Source organism: Giraffa tippelskirchi, chromosome 6 (assembly GCF_054371585.1).
Source record: "Giraffa tippelskirchi isolate mGirTip1 chromosome 6, T2T-mGirTip1v1.2.pri, whole genome shotgun sequence".
Classification (NCBI taxonomy): Eukaryota; Metazoa; Chordata; class Mammalia; order Artiodactyla; family Giraffidae; genus Giraffa; species Giraffa tippelskirchi.
In genome coordinates this window covers 18,222,743-18,235,575 of record NC_137280.1, presented here as the reverse complement: position 1 = coordinate 18,235,575, position 12,833 = coordinate 18,222,743, and the positions used below count along the sequence as shown (strand labels likewise).

Below are 12,833 nucleotides of genomic sequence, written 5' to 3'. Positions count from 1 at the left end.
AATGAAACTTTATATCCATTAAACAGCTCCCTCTACCCCTCTCCCTAGCATCTGGCAGCCACTGTTCTACTTTCTGTTTCTATGAATTTGACTACTTTGGATACCATTTGTGTTTTTGTGATTGGCTGAATTTCACTTGGCCTAATATCTCCAAAGTTTTTCTGTGTTGTAGCATATGTCAGGATTTCCGTCCATTTTAACACTGAGTAGTGTTACAGTATATGTATATACCACATTTTGTTTAACCATTCATTTTTCATTGGATATTAGGTTGCTCTTATGAATAGTGCTGCTTTGAACATGGGTATATAGATATCTCTTTGAGACTCCGTTTTCAATTCTTTTGGATATATACCTAGAAATGCAACTGCTGAGTCATACATGATGGTTCTGTTTTAATTTTTTAAGAAACTTTGTACTGTTTTCATAGCATTGCACCATAGTCTTACCAACAGTGCATGAGGGTTCCAGTTTCTGTACATCCTTGCTAACACTTGTAGTTTTCTATTTTTTTCTCATGGTAGCCATTCTAATGGGTGTGAGGTGATATGTTATAGTTGTGATTTGCATTTCTCTCATGATTAGTGATGTTGAACTTATACTTATTTGGCCATTTGTGTATTATGTTTGGAGAAATGTCTATTTACATTCTCGGCCCATTTTTTAAGTCAGGTTATTTTGTTGTTGTTGTTGAGTGTAGGAGCCCTTTATATATTCTGGATATTAACCTCTTATTAGATACATGATTTACAAATATTTTCTTCCATTCTGTACGTTGCTTCCTCACTCTTGATTATGTCCTTTGAGGCATAAAATCCACTGGGATTTTGCTAGGGATTGTGATGAATCTGTAGATTACTTTAAGCAGTCTGGACATCTTAATAATATTAAATCTTCCAAGCCATGGACACAGGTGTCTTTCCATTTATTTGTGTCTTTAAAATGTAAGCTTTGAATTTAACTTTTTGCATTACATACTGTTGGTAGTTATGTCCAATAGTCGTGCAAAGAGGAAATGTATTATAACTCATTTTAGAGTCGTGTCTAGAAATGCTAGGTATGTGGTTCTTTTAAAAATCGTTTTAAAAAATGCAAATGCGTGATATTTATCTTTAAAAAGTGAGTTTATAGTTAAGCATTAAAAAAATTAGAACAGTGTTACTTTAAAGCTCAGTTTTATGATCTTGTTCTGTCAAAATACTACTGTAACATACCATGTCAATTAGAAAAATAGCTTTTACATGTCCTAAGAGAATGAAAATGAGACCTGGAGCAATCTTTCTGAATGATTATTTAAAATGCTAATTCTATAAATTCTCCAATATTTAGAAGTCGCTGGAGTTCTGGAGTGGGTGGAAGTGGAGGAGGATCCTCTGGTAGGTCATCAGCTGGAGCACGAGATTCTCGCCGACAGACTCGAGTAATTCGAACGGGACGAGATCGAGGATCTGGGCTTCTGGGCAGCCAGCCCCAGCCAGTTATCCCAGCATCTGTGATTCCAGAGGAGCTGATTTCACAGGTATGGATCCTGTGGAACACTTAACATAAGACAGCAGGACAGGGTGAGGTTTTTAAATATTAATATAATGGGTTTAAATATAGTGGGCTGTAGCCATGATTTATGGTAGCCTATCCCTTTTCCATGGAGAAGGCAATGGCACCCCACTCCAGTACTCTTGCCTGGAAAATCCCATGGATGGAGGAGCCTGGTAGGCTACAGTCCATGGGGTCGGTAAGAGTTGGACACGACTGAGCGACTTCACTTTCACTTTTCCCTTTCATGCACTGGAGAAGGAAATGGCAACCCACTCCAGTATTCTTGCCTGGAGAATCCCAGGGACGGTGGAGCCTGGTGGGCTGCCGTCTATGGGGTTGCACAGAGTCGGACACGACTGAAGCGATTTAGCAGCAGCAGCCTCCCTTTTCCAGGGCATCTTCCCAACCCAGGGATCAAACCCAGGTCTCCTGCATTGCAGGTAGATTCTTTACCAGCTGAGCTGCAAGAAAAGAAAGTGAAGTTGCTCAGTCGTGTCCGACTCTTTGCGGCCCCATGCACTGTAGCCTACCAGGCTTCTCTGTCCATGTGATTTTCCAGGCAAGGGTACTGGAGTGGGTTGCTATTTCCTTCTCCAGGGGATCTTTCTGACCCAGAAATCGAACCCGGGTCTCCCAACATTGCAGGCAGAAGCTTTACCCTCTGAGCCACCAGGGAAGCCAAGCTGAGTCACAAGGGAAGCCCAAATATAGTGGGCTGTAGCCATGATTTATATCATGAGTTGTGAAATACTGCTTTTCTGTTTTGATCCTAGAAAACTGATTTTGATTTTTTAAAAAGTTATGAAAAAGAAAATTAACATAGCACTCTTCCTTATTTTTTATTTCAGGCCCAAGTTGTTTTACAAGGCAAATCCAGAAGTGTCATTATTCGAGAACTTCAGCGCACAAATCTTGATGTAAACCTTGCTGTAAATAATCTACTTAGCCGGGATGATGAAGATGGAGATGATGGTGATGATACAGCCAGTGAATCTTATTTGCCTGGAGGTTGGTGGATCACCATCATGGTTGTCTCATCTCTAGGGAGAGGTGTTTTGTTTTTTTTTTTGACTGGGGAATGAGATGAAATGAAAGTGCAATGGGTTTTCTGACTGTTCTTTTCAAAGTGGTAGATATTTCTCCCTATAGTGTCAGATTTGATTGTAAATTAAGGGAAAATAGGGAAGTGTTTTTGCTCAGTGGACTTGTGTTTCGTCCTAATAAAGGCATGGATGTATGTGCATAGCTTTATTGTGACTGACAGATGCCTCTGGAATGTTGTTTTGATGCTGTTATTACTGAATATGTAATAACTGAACTGCATTTAGATTTTGACTGTATCATCTCTTATGATGTCACAAGAATCTTAAATAATGATCCTTTTTTCTTGTGATTATTTAGGATGTAGCCCAAGCAATAATCATGCGATTGATGTTCCTTAAACTCTGTGTTAATGATGTTAACTTTATTTCTTAGGTAGTTACTGCTTGTCTTCTCAGATTATGTCAGTAGTCAGCCCCTGGTTTTAATGTTTTAACTTTAAGGGACTTTTCAGTGGTCTACAGATTTTTTCTCTGTACCTGTTTCATTTATATTTGTTTCACTTTATAGAGGATCTTATGTCTCTTCTTGATGCTGACATTCATTCTGCCCATCCAAGTGTCATTATCGATGCAGATGCCATGTTTTCTGAAGACATTAGCTATTTTGGTTACCCTTCTTTTCGTCGGTCGTCACTTTCCAGGCTAGGCTCATCTCGAGGTAATTGTGCATTTATTTCTTGGTGATTATTGGCTGACTGGAGAGCTAGTGGTAAAATTCTTTGTATTTGAACTTTCAGTATTACACTAGTTGAAATCATTACTTATTAGTGTTCTTGGATGCTTTGGCATTAAAATAGTTATTTTTGATTTTTAAAGAGCCACAGTAGAACTTTAGAGAAGATTTTATCTATTAATGCATTATAGAATACATATAAAGGATTATGTTTTATCTAACTATATTTTTAAATTTAGGAATATGGATTCTGAGCTAAAAGCAGAATTCTACTTAACAGTGACATGCAACATTCAGAAAATAAGTCTCTCAGTTTATTTGATTAAAATAAGGTGATTATTTTGTTCATTTAAATCCTGGTTAAATGGAAGAGTAAAATATTAAAAAAACTTATTGGAATGAGATTGATCAATAATAATTATATATAAATACTTAGCTTATTAAAATAGTATTTTCAGAAGTTAAAATCTTGAAAAGCTTTAGTTCATAGTAGAATTTAGAAAGATTTTGAAATCGTACAAACAGAAGCCTTTCTCTATATATGTTGACATATATTTAACTGGCATTTTAACTTTTTAAAGTCAGTATATTTACTTTTCAGGAAGTAAAACTCCTTGATTCAAGTAACAGGAAGGAATCAGCTGTATTATTTACTTATCATTAGTAAACTGGAAAAGATGCCATTTTATATTAAGACTGTACTACAAATGCCTACTACTTGGAAGCAGTTTTAAAATAACAGGCTTACAATGATCTTTTAGAATACTGAACCTATTTTGTAATAGCTTACGAATTCTTTAAAAATAAGTGACTATTTTACTGCCTTAAATGCATCAAGAATTACATTTCAAATATTCAGTATCTAACAAATAGCTCCTTCTAAATTTCTTCCTTTTGCTTTTCCTTAGGTCATTCTATGTGGGCATCTCTTTCAGTCTGAACCATATGAAATTGGTGGTACTTGACCATGTTTGACCTGCATGGATGGCAGTTTTATATGGTTCAACTTAATATTGTTTTTAATCCTTAATATCCAAGTCTTGGAAACTTGATTTTAATTGCCTAGTTAAAACAGTAATGTGTGAGCAAACTGAAAAAAGCTTGTTTTAAAAAGTTTGTAAGCCAGTGTCAGTGGTAGCATTTTTATAAAATAGTCTTTCTATAAAGATTCTTAAAATAGAAAAAAAATTCTGATTTCTCAAAATTTTTTAAATAAGACTTATCATAAAAATCTAGTCTGTAAAATTACTGTAAACAAAGATTATCAAAAGTTTTATAGTTAATGGATTTTTATTTTACCCTCTTAAAGCTTTTTCCCACCTCTATGTATAGAATCTCTAACATATTTTTTTTGGTTTATGTATCTATCTAACATGTCAAAATTTTAATTTATGCATAGTTTCTAATAGATAAATTTAAAAAGTTATGGTAAGCATTTTTAATGAAAACTAGAAATTTAAAACTCCATGTAAAATGTCCAGAATCCAGTTTGAAGCAATTCTGCTCTAAAAGCATATATTTGAAATTCAGAAAAATGCTTAAAAAACTAGTTTACAATTTTCATACATTCACTTGAAAGAGTTAAACGTTTTGAATGTTGCATGTCAGGCTTATTAGATATATAGTTACATTAAATTCTTGTGGGTGGATAAACTGCTGTTAGTTGCATCCTGAAGGGTCTTTACTAGAGAGTGGCTTACTTTTATCCCACTGGTGTGACCCAATTGCATACCAGTTCTCCTTCTTCCCTTAGAGAGAGACTCTGAGCTGTTGCGTGAACGTGAATCCGTTTTACGTTTACGTGAGCGAAGGTGGCTTGATGGAGCCTCATTTGATAATGAAAGGGGCTCTACCAGCAAGGAAGGAGAGCCAAACTTGGATAAGAAGAATACGCCTGTTCAAAGTCCCGTGTCTCTTGGAGAAGATTTGCAGTGGTGGCCTGATAAGGTATTTGAAAAAAAATTCCCATCTCTTCCATTTTAAATGGATTCCTGACACACACATACCCCCCCCCCCCGCCAAAAAAAAAGTTTTCTGTTTTATTTCAGGTTTTTGTACTGTCATTTAAAATGCAGACATTAAGTGATGTTTTTGTTTGTTTTAAAATATAAATCTTGATTTGATACTGCAAGAATCATTTTAATGAGATGTGTTCGGTGGTGCTATTTCTTTTTTCTACTTAATGAAGTAAATCGGAGGCATCGGGATGGTAGTTTCAGATAAGACATAGGCATTCTGTTTCAGGATTTCTTTTCTAGTGATACTCGCACCAGTAACTGATGGTATATTTCTTGATAGAAATTTGTTTTGTGCTGTCGAATGGACCCAGTGTCTGCAGAGCAGGTTTCATTGATACAGACATGCATGTGAAGGCAAGATTAGGAATCTGTGTTTCTTTGATTAGTTAGCTTTCCCGATTGATGTCAGCGAATTCTGACAGGCTCTTTGCTCTAAAAACTGTGGGAGACAAAGCAGGCTGGACAGGAAGGGACTGGGGGAGTGATGCTCTGCATCCTGAGGAGTGGTACATGGCGGGCTTCTAGATAGCAGCCAGGATTTAAGTGGTGTGAATCTTTAAAAATCCATCACTGCTGCAAGGACACATCCTGTTGATGGTGTGTAGGTTTCACTGTCTTAAGAGACAGGTGGTTCATTTTCACAGGTTCCTATAGGAGGCCATATGCTGTCCATGTGTTTCTGGGAGTGCCTGTTTATTTCCAGAGCCAGTTGGATGAGAGATTCTTTTAAGTAGAAGTAAAAGAAGATGAGAACTTGGTTATCTGTAGCAGATAAGGACATTCTGATGTGGATTTCTTTGAAATTGAATTTGGAATATTAAAGGGAAAATATTACTTAACTTTCTGAATTTGTTTATTTTTTATAGTTATTGTGAATCTTGATGTGGTTAATTTTCCTCTGTATTCAGCTCATGTGGAAAGCTTGAATGCAAGAAGGAACATGAATTTTAATCAGTCTCTTTGTGAGCAAAAGGTTATTCTGTTTTCTTTGGCAGCTGACAAAGTTTTCCTGAATTGCATTCTCTTACTTATTTCCATAAAACCAGAAATGTTCCAGTTTCTACTTTTACCTCATACGGTAGAAGGTGACTTAAACCATTGGACTTTTTCTTTTCTTTTTTTTATACGTTGTTCTTTGTTTCCTGTTTCGCGAGAGCCTTGATTGTATTAGGGCTGCATCTACTTCGTATTGACGGGAAGTAATGGGGGACTTCTGAATCTTGGTTTAATAGTACCATCACTTATATATTAGTCTAGGCTTCTTTAGCATGTATTTGAAAGTGTTTTGAGCAGTTGGAGTTTAGCAGGATTTTTTCCTGGCCAGTGTACACTTTGTTAGAGTTAGCCAGTCTTAGTTGGCCTTTACTGATAGGCATGGTTTTAAGTACAGCTTGTTTTCAGAGGCAGTTACTAAGTTCATCATAAAATTTTGACACTGTATAGGCCTTACTTAGTGTATTTCCATGGTTTGTTTAGACGTTGAATGAAGGAGAAATAGCAGTATGTGCAACAGAGAATGTCCTACCTATACTTTTTTTTTCCAATGAAGAAAAACCTAATTTAAAATGTCACTGAATAAGAACCAGTTTTTATTAGCTCGTGACTGAAATTTAGACATCAAAAATTTCAGTTCAGAGAAAGAAAATAGCATAAGCCTAACTAAACTAATAAGTAGTATCCTGGTTTTCAGCAAACCATTAAGATGATTGTTTGCAAGGCTGAATGCTACAATCAGGAAGAGAATGCAGAGTTGTTAAGGGATAAAACCTTGCTTTTGGAACAATGCACAAAATTATCATACAGGGACATAGGATAAATTCCACATGAAGAAATAGGCACTCTGTGGGTCCATATTCATCCTCTGCAGTTGGAGATGGTGATCCTTGAGGAGTAGAAAAGATTTTGGGGGGATGCTTGGTAGGAGATGGAGAGTGCAGGGAGATATAGGATGTCAACACACACAATTTGCAAGTCGTCTCTCTTTTTTTTTTTTGGTGGTAGGAGGGAAAAGGAGTTGTCCTAGCTTAATTTCAGAAATGACCTAATTCAGTATTTATAAATTGTAAGTTTGGTCAGTGTCCATGGTATTTTTCCTTCTTTTGTTAGGGTACCTGAGAAATTTCATTGTTAAATTAATTGGAATAATCTTGACTTTCCCATTACCTATTTAGAGGAACAGCTACTTCTTCAAAGTTTCACCATTTTCTAGGCTAATAAAGCTGCTTTAATGGTGAAATGTGGAGTAGGAAATTGGTGCAGCCACTATGGAAAACATTATGGAGATTCCTTAAGAAATTAAAAATAGAGCCACTGTATGATCTAGCAGTTTCACTTTTGGGTATTATCTGAAGAAAATGAAAACACTTAACTGGAAATACATGTACCCTCATGTTCATCACAACATCGTTTACAATAGTCAAGATATGGAAGCCACCTAAGTGACAATCAGTGGGTTGATACACACACACAAGAATATTCAGCCATAAAAAAAGAGTGAAATCTTGTCATTTTTGACAATATGGATAGACTTTGAGGGCATTATGCTAAATGAAGTTAGAGAGAGACAAATACCATATGATGGCACTTAAATGTGGAATCTTTAAAGAAAAAAAAAAGGAATCCTGTATAACAGAGAACAGATTGATAGTTGCCAGAGATGGGAAGTAGGGAAAATGGGTGAAGGGATTAAAAGATAGAAAGAGAGAAATAAATCAATGAATTTTTTCCCCCTTATTAACTTTTCAGCATCTTTAAAAAAAAAAAAAAGCATAATTGATAATTACAGAGATGTTGAAAGATCTGTGAAGGCAGAAGTGAGGGTCATCCAATGTGTAATTGAGTAGCCTTGATTAAATACATATCGTGTTTTAGGCTTTTTGTTCAGGTGTTAGGGTGAGAATTTTGTAAGAAGGCAGAACAATGTTAAATACTCTGGCATAAATACCGTAATAGAATTAGGTACAAGAGGCTTTGGGGAATCACAGGAGGCCAGAGTGATTACTAAGAGTTACTTCCATGAAGCAGTGCCATCTTTCAGTTAGCCAGTTATCTAACATGGCTCCATTTTCATGTCTTGGTCATTTTTGAAATTTACTTTTCTCTGATTAGAAATTTAGTTCTGTGTTGCTGAATGCCTACATTTAAGTTGTAACTATATATATCTGTATGTAGTTGTACATTCATATGTATGTATGTATGTGTATACACACACACACCAACCTACTTACAATAAGAATCTTAAAGGGACTTATAAGGGAATAAAAAATAGTTATACATACATATACATGTATGTGTGTGTATACGTACATACACACACACCAACCTACTTACAATAAGAATCTTAAAGGGACTTATAAGGGAATAAAAAAATGCATCTCCAATAGTAACAAAGACTGTTAGAAATAAGACTGCAAAGATAAGAGCTAAGTGATAAAATGCTGAAGGTGAAAGGGTGGAGAAAAATTGCAGGGTAATTCACGCTGAGTCAGTCTGCTGAAGTTGAACATAAGAACTTCCACATTGTGCTCTATAACAAAACAAACCTTCAATTTAAGAGATGCACACATCTTTTATTTTAAGTAAGCTCCCAGAGAAAAAGTGCTTCCTTGGTAGCTCAGACGGTAAAGCGTCTGCCCGCAATGCGGGAGACCTGGGTTCGATCCCTGGGTTGGGAAGCTCCCCTGGAGAAGGAAATGCAGCCCACTCCAGTACTCTTGCCTAGAAAATTCCATGGATGGAGGAGCCTCGTAGGCTACAGTCCATGGGGTCGCAAAGAGTCTTATACGACTGAGCGACTTCACTTTCTTTCTTCTTTCCCAGAGAAGAACTTGATGAAGGTTGTATGATGGGTGATGAGGAAACAACTGATTTAGGCAGTCAGTATTGTTAATTTACAGTCATATCCCTTACTGTTCTGGGTCTGTTTTCATAGAGTCTAGGAGAAATAAGTTTATTTCCCACCAGCCTTTTGAATTGTAGAGTTGTACACTATTCTCAATTTTCTTTGAATGGTATTGAGAGGAAACAGTCCCATGATATTTGGCTTCTTAAGTTATTTGGAGCAGCTTCACTGTTGGGACCAGTTGATCAAACTTGTTGGTCATGCTGCTTTGCTTTCAAGGTTCTAAAAGTGAAAGCTGGGTGGGAGATTTAAATTGTCATGTAGAAGCTACCAGGAAATGTTTGTTAAAAGTTAGGTAAGTGTATCACAAATGTAATTTAATAATGAAGTAAGAGCAAAGGGAGAAGTGATCATAAAACAGAAAAGAAACCAGGCATAAGGAGAAAATGGAAGCATAGATAGGTGAAGAAAAATGAAGTGTGACTAAGGACAGTTCATCAAATTGAGCCATGTAGCCTGTAGTTGTGTAATGTCCATTTCAGCCATTAAATACACAGTACAGTCTGCTGTTAGCGCTGGTACTTAAGTCGGAAAACTAGTGTTTGTTGATTATAGGAAAGTTGAAAAAAAACAACAACAACAGGTTTTGTGGGGAGAAAATTAGGAGTAATAAGACCAATTTTTAAAAAACAGAAGTCACTATGTATTGGTGAAATTAGTAGGAGTTCATGTTGCTATGCTTAATGACTTAAACTTTGGCCACTAGGTAATTTTTATTATATTTTTAGCATTTTTCATTTCCCTTTGGGGAGAGATTGCTCATTTGGGTGATGACTTGTTTATTGTTTAGAGAATTGCAAATTTGTTGATTAGATTCAGCTTCTAAATGATTCGATTTTATTTAAAAATAAAAAAGCTAGAAACTACTGATCTTTAAGGAAATATGCATATCCACCTTTTCCAGGTTGAAACAGGCCCCAGCTTGCACAACAGCAGCCATTAGTATTTCGTTAAAACAATAAAAGCATTGTTTCCTATGACATTCTGAAGTGTATGAGCTAAAATACTGTGCCACTGTGTGTATTTGATTGCTTTGTATTTCTCTACAAACTCATCTCAATCAGACTAGAAACAATAGGTGATTTTTCCATCTTCCTTTGGTTGGTGTTTTGTGCTGTCCATCCACATTTGTCCATAATGGATGTTCAGGGTCTTTGGGGTTCACTTACCTCAGGACTCATGAGCTAGGGAGCCCTGGCCCATCATTGAGGGGTGTAGGCCAGTCAGTTCTGAGAGAGCCTCACACACCGTAGTCTTGCTATACCATGACTTGTTCAGGGTTGTACTGCTCTGGCAGGGCTTTTACTCAGAAATTTGGAGTTGAGATGCGTTTGTTTGTTCAGTTATCAGTGTGCTCCTACTATGTGCCAGGTGCAAGCTAGCCTGTGGGAACATAGAGGTAGATTTGTTACGGACCAGCCTGTAGGGAACTCAGTATGGAACACAAACATTGACATACAATGCAGTGTGTTCACAGTACCACCAGCCCTAGGTTGAAGCTGGGAATCTGGTATCTAGGGGTTTTGAGTGGGGAATGACTAATACCACCCGGTATTAGATTTAGATTTGAGAGATTTGGCAAAATCTTCACAGAGGAGATGACTTTTAAGCAGCATTTTTAAGGTTAAGTGAGCATTAACCACGATGCAAAAGCATTCCAAGCATATCAGTATGGGCCTAGAGTCATGAAAGGACAGGGTGTGTTTGTGGAACAATGAGAAATGTGGAATTACTGCTGTGCGGTGGGAATAGGAGAAGAGCAAGATGGAGCAAGGCCAGAGGTCCCTAGATGAAGAGTTAGGATGTTGTTCTGCCAACAAAGTTCTTAGAGAAATGACATGATGAGATTGGTGGGGTTTTGTTTTGTGTGTTTTTAAGGAGACATGCACTATTGGCATAGGAGAAAGATAGGAATAGGAACAATTCTATGCCTATTCTTAACAGTTAAGAGACTGGTAGAATTGCTTATAGAGAGGAATTGCAAGGATCTCAACCAAAGCAGAGGATGAGATGGTTGGATGGCATCACTGACTCAGTGGACATGAGTTTGAGTAAACTCTGGGAGTTGCTGATGGACAGGGAGTCCTGGCATGCTGCAGTCAATGGGGTCACAAAGAGTTGGACACAACTGAGCGACTGAACTGAACAACCAAAGCAGTAACAGTGAGGACAGAGGAAGGGAAGAATCTGAGGGGAAGTTGAGACAAGGATAGCATTGGTTTGCTAATCACCATATGGTTGAGAAGAGAGAAGTTGAAGAGAAGGCTCAGGTTCCTTTGTGGCTTTCCTATTACAGGGTGGGTGGGTGGATGTCCTTCATGGTGATAGGGACTGCAAGGGGCATGCAGCTTTGGAGGAGGTGATGAATTCATTTTGGAGATGTTATGTTGCTTTTACAACACCTAGGTACTTTAGTCTGCAGGTTAGTCTGGAGATAGGACAATGACACATTGAACAGCATGGTGTCCAGTTACATATAAACCTGAGGGTGGAGCATAATTTGAATAAAGGGACAAGGACAGAATCTGGGCCAGGGAGTACAAGGTGGTACAAAGGAAATGGAGAAAGCAATCATGAAGATAAAAGGAAGACCAGAAGAGAGTAGTGACCGTAGTGACCTGTGAACAAGAGAGAGGAGAGGTTCTAGAACTTGTGATGCACAGGGTCACATGGTTCAGAGAGTTTAAGGAGAAGATGGATTGATTGATTAAATGCATTTGTTGGGAGAGTGTGATTTTCTCGATTCTGTCTCACTGCAACAAAGATTTGAAATGGCAGACCAGTGTTGCAGCTCAGCATTTTATTTGGTAAACAAAGGATAGTACACCCTCGAGGTGTGATGGTGGGCAACCCCAAAGGAGAAGCCTCAACCCATCTTCAGTTCAGTTTAGTTCAGTCATTCAGTCATGTCCAACTCTTAACTACCCCATGGACTGGAGGACGCCAGGCTGTACATCACCAGCTCCCAGAACTTGCTCAAACTCATATCCATTGAGTCAGTGATGCCATCCAACCAGCTCATCCCCTGTAGTCCCCTTCTCCTCTTGCCTTCAGTCTTTCCCAGACCAGAATCAGGGTCTTTTCTAATGAGTCAGCTCTTCTTGGCTTCCTCTTTTTAAGAGTTTTGTCTCCTTCCTCACTCCCCCCACCCCACCCTCGCCTGCCCTGTGCAAATTAGGGCTAGCCAGGAAGGGGCGTGTTTGTTTCACCTGAGGTTCTCACTCAGGTCTGCAGATTTTTCCTTTGTTCCTTTTTCTCAGGCTCTTCCCTTTCTTTGTCTGTCTTTTAGCTATTGCCATTTTGGAATCCTTTTTCCTATTCTAACTACCTGACACATGGAGCATTGATGTATGTGGCTGTTGCAAGACCAAGTGTCACTGTTAGTGAACGCCAGTAAGGTGAAACGTATGCCAAGTAATAGTTCACTTTACTGTAAGACTGAGGGGAAGACTAGTTTGGATGGTTGTTGGGGTGATAAGAGTGAGTTGCATCCACTTGTGTCTGTGAGTTATCCTTAAAGCAGTGGAGAGGGACACTTCTTTCTCTGAGATTGTAGGGAGGGGAGAATGGTGTTTTTTCATTAAGTATATTGGGAGATAGGG

The 12,833-nt window shown here is 37.9% G+C and overlaps 1 protein-coding gene across 17 annotated transcripts in view; it reads left to right on the top strand.

The window, feature by feature from the left end:
- The window catches only part of UBR5 (ubiquitin protein ligase E3 component n-recognin 5), a 151,456-nt gene that overhangs the window by 59,130 nt on the left and 79,493 nt on the right, over positions 1-12,833 (top strand). For 9 of the 17 annotated variants that reach the window (XM_081503492.1, XM_081503490.1, XM_081503491.1 and 6 more), the window contains exons 6-9: positions 1,330-1,519; positions 2,385-2,544; positions 3,148-3,297; positions 5,048-5,259. In XM_081503492.1, the coding sequence (XP_081359618.1) occupies positions 1,330-1,519; positions 2,385-2,544; positions 3,148-3,297; positions 5,048-5,259 (712 nt within the window). Of the gene's footprint in view, positions 1-1,329; positions 1,520-2,384; positions 2,549-3,147; positions 3,298-5,047; positions 5,260-12,833 lie in introns of all 17 variants that reach the window. The other 8 variants (XM_081503495.1, XM_081503496.1, XM_081503488.1 and 5 more) reach the window with 2 other exon arrangements.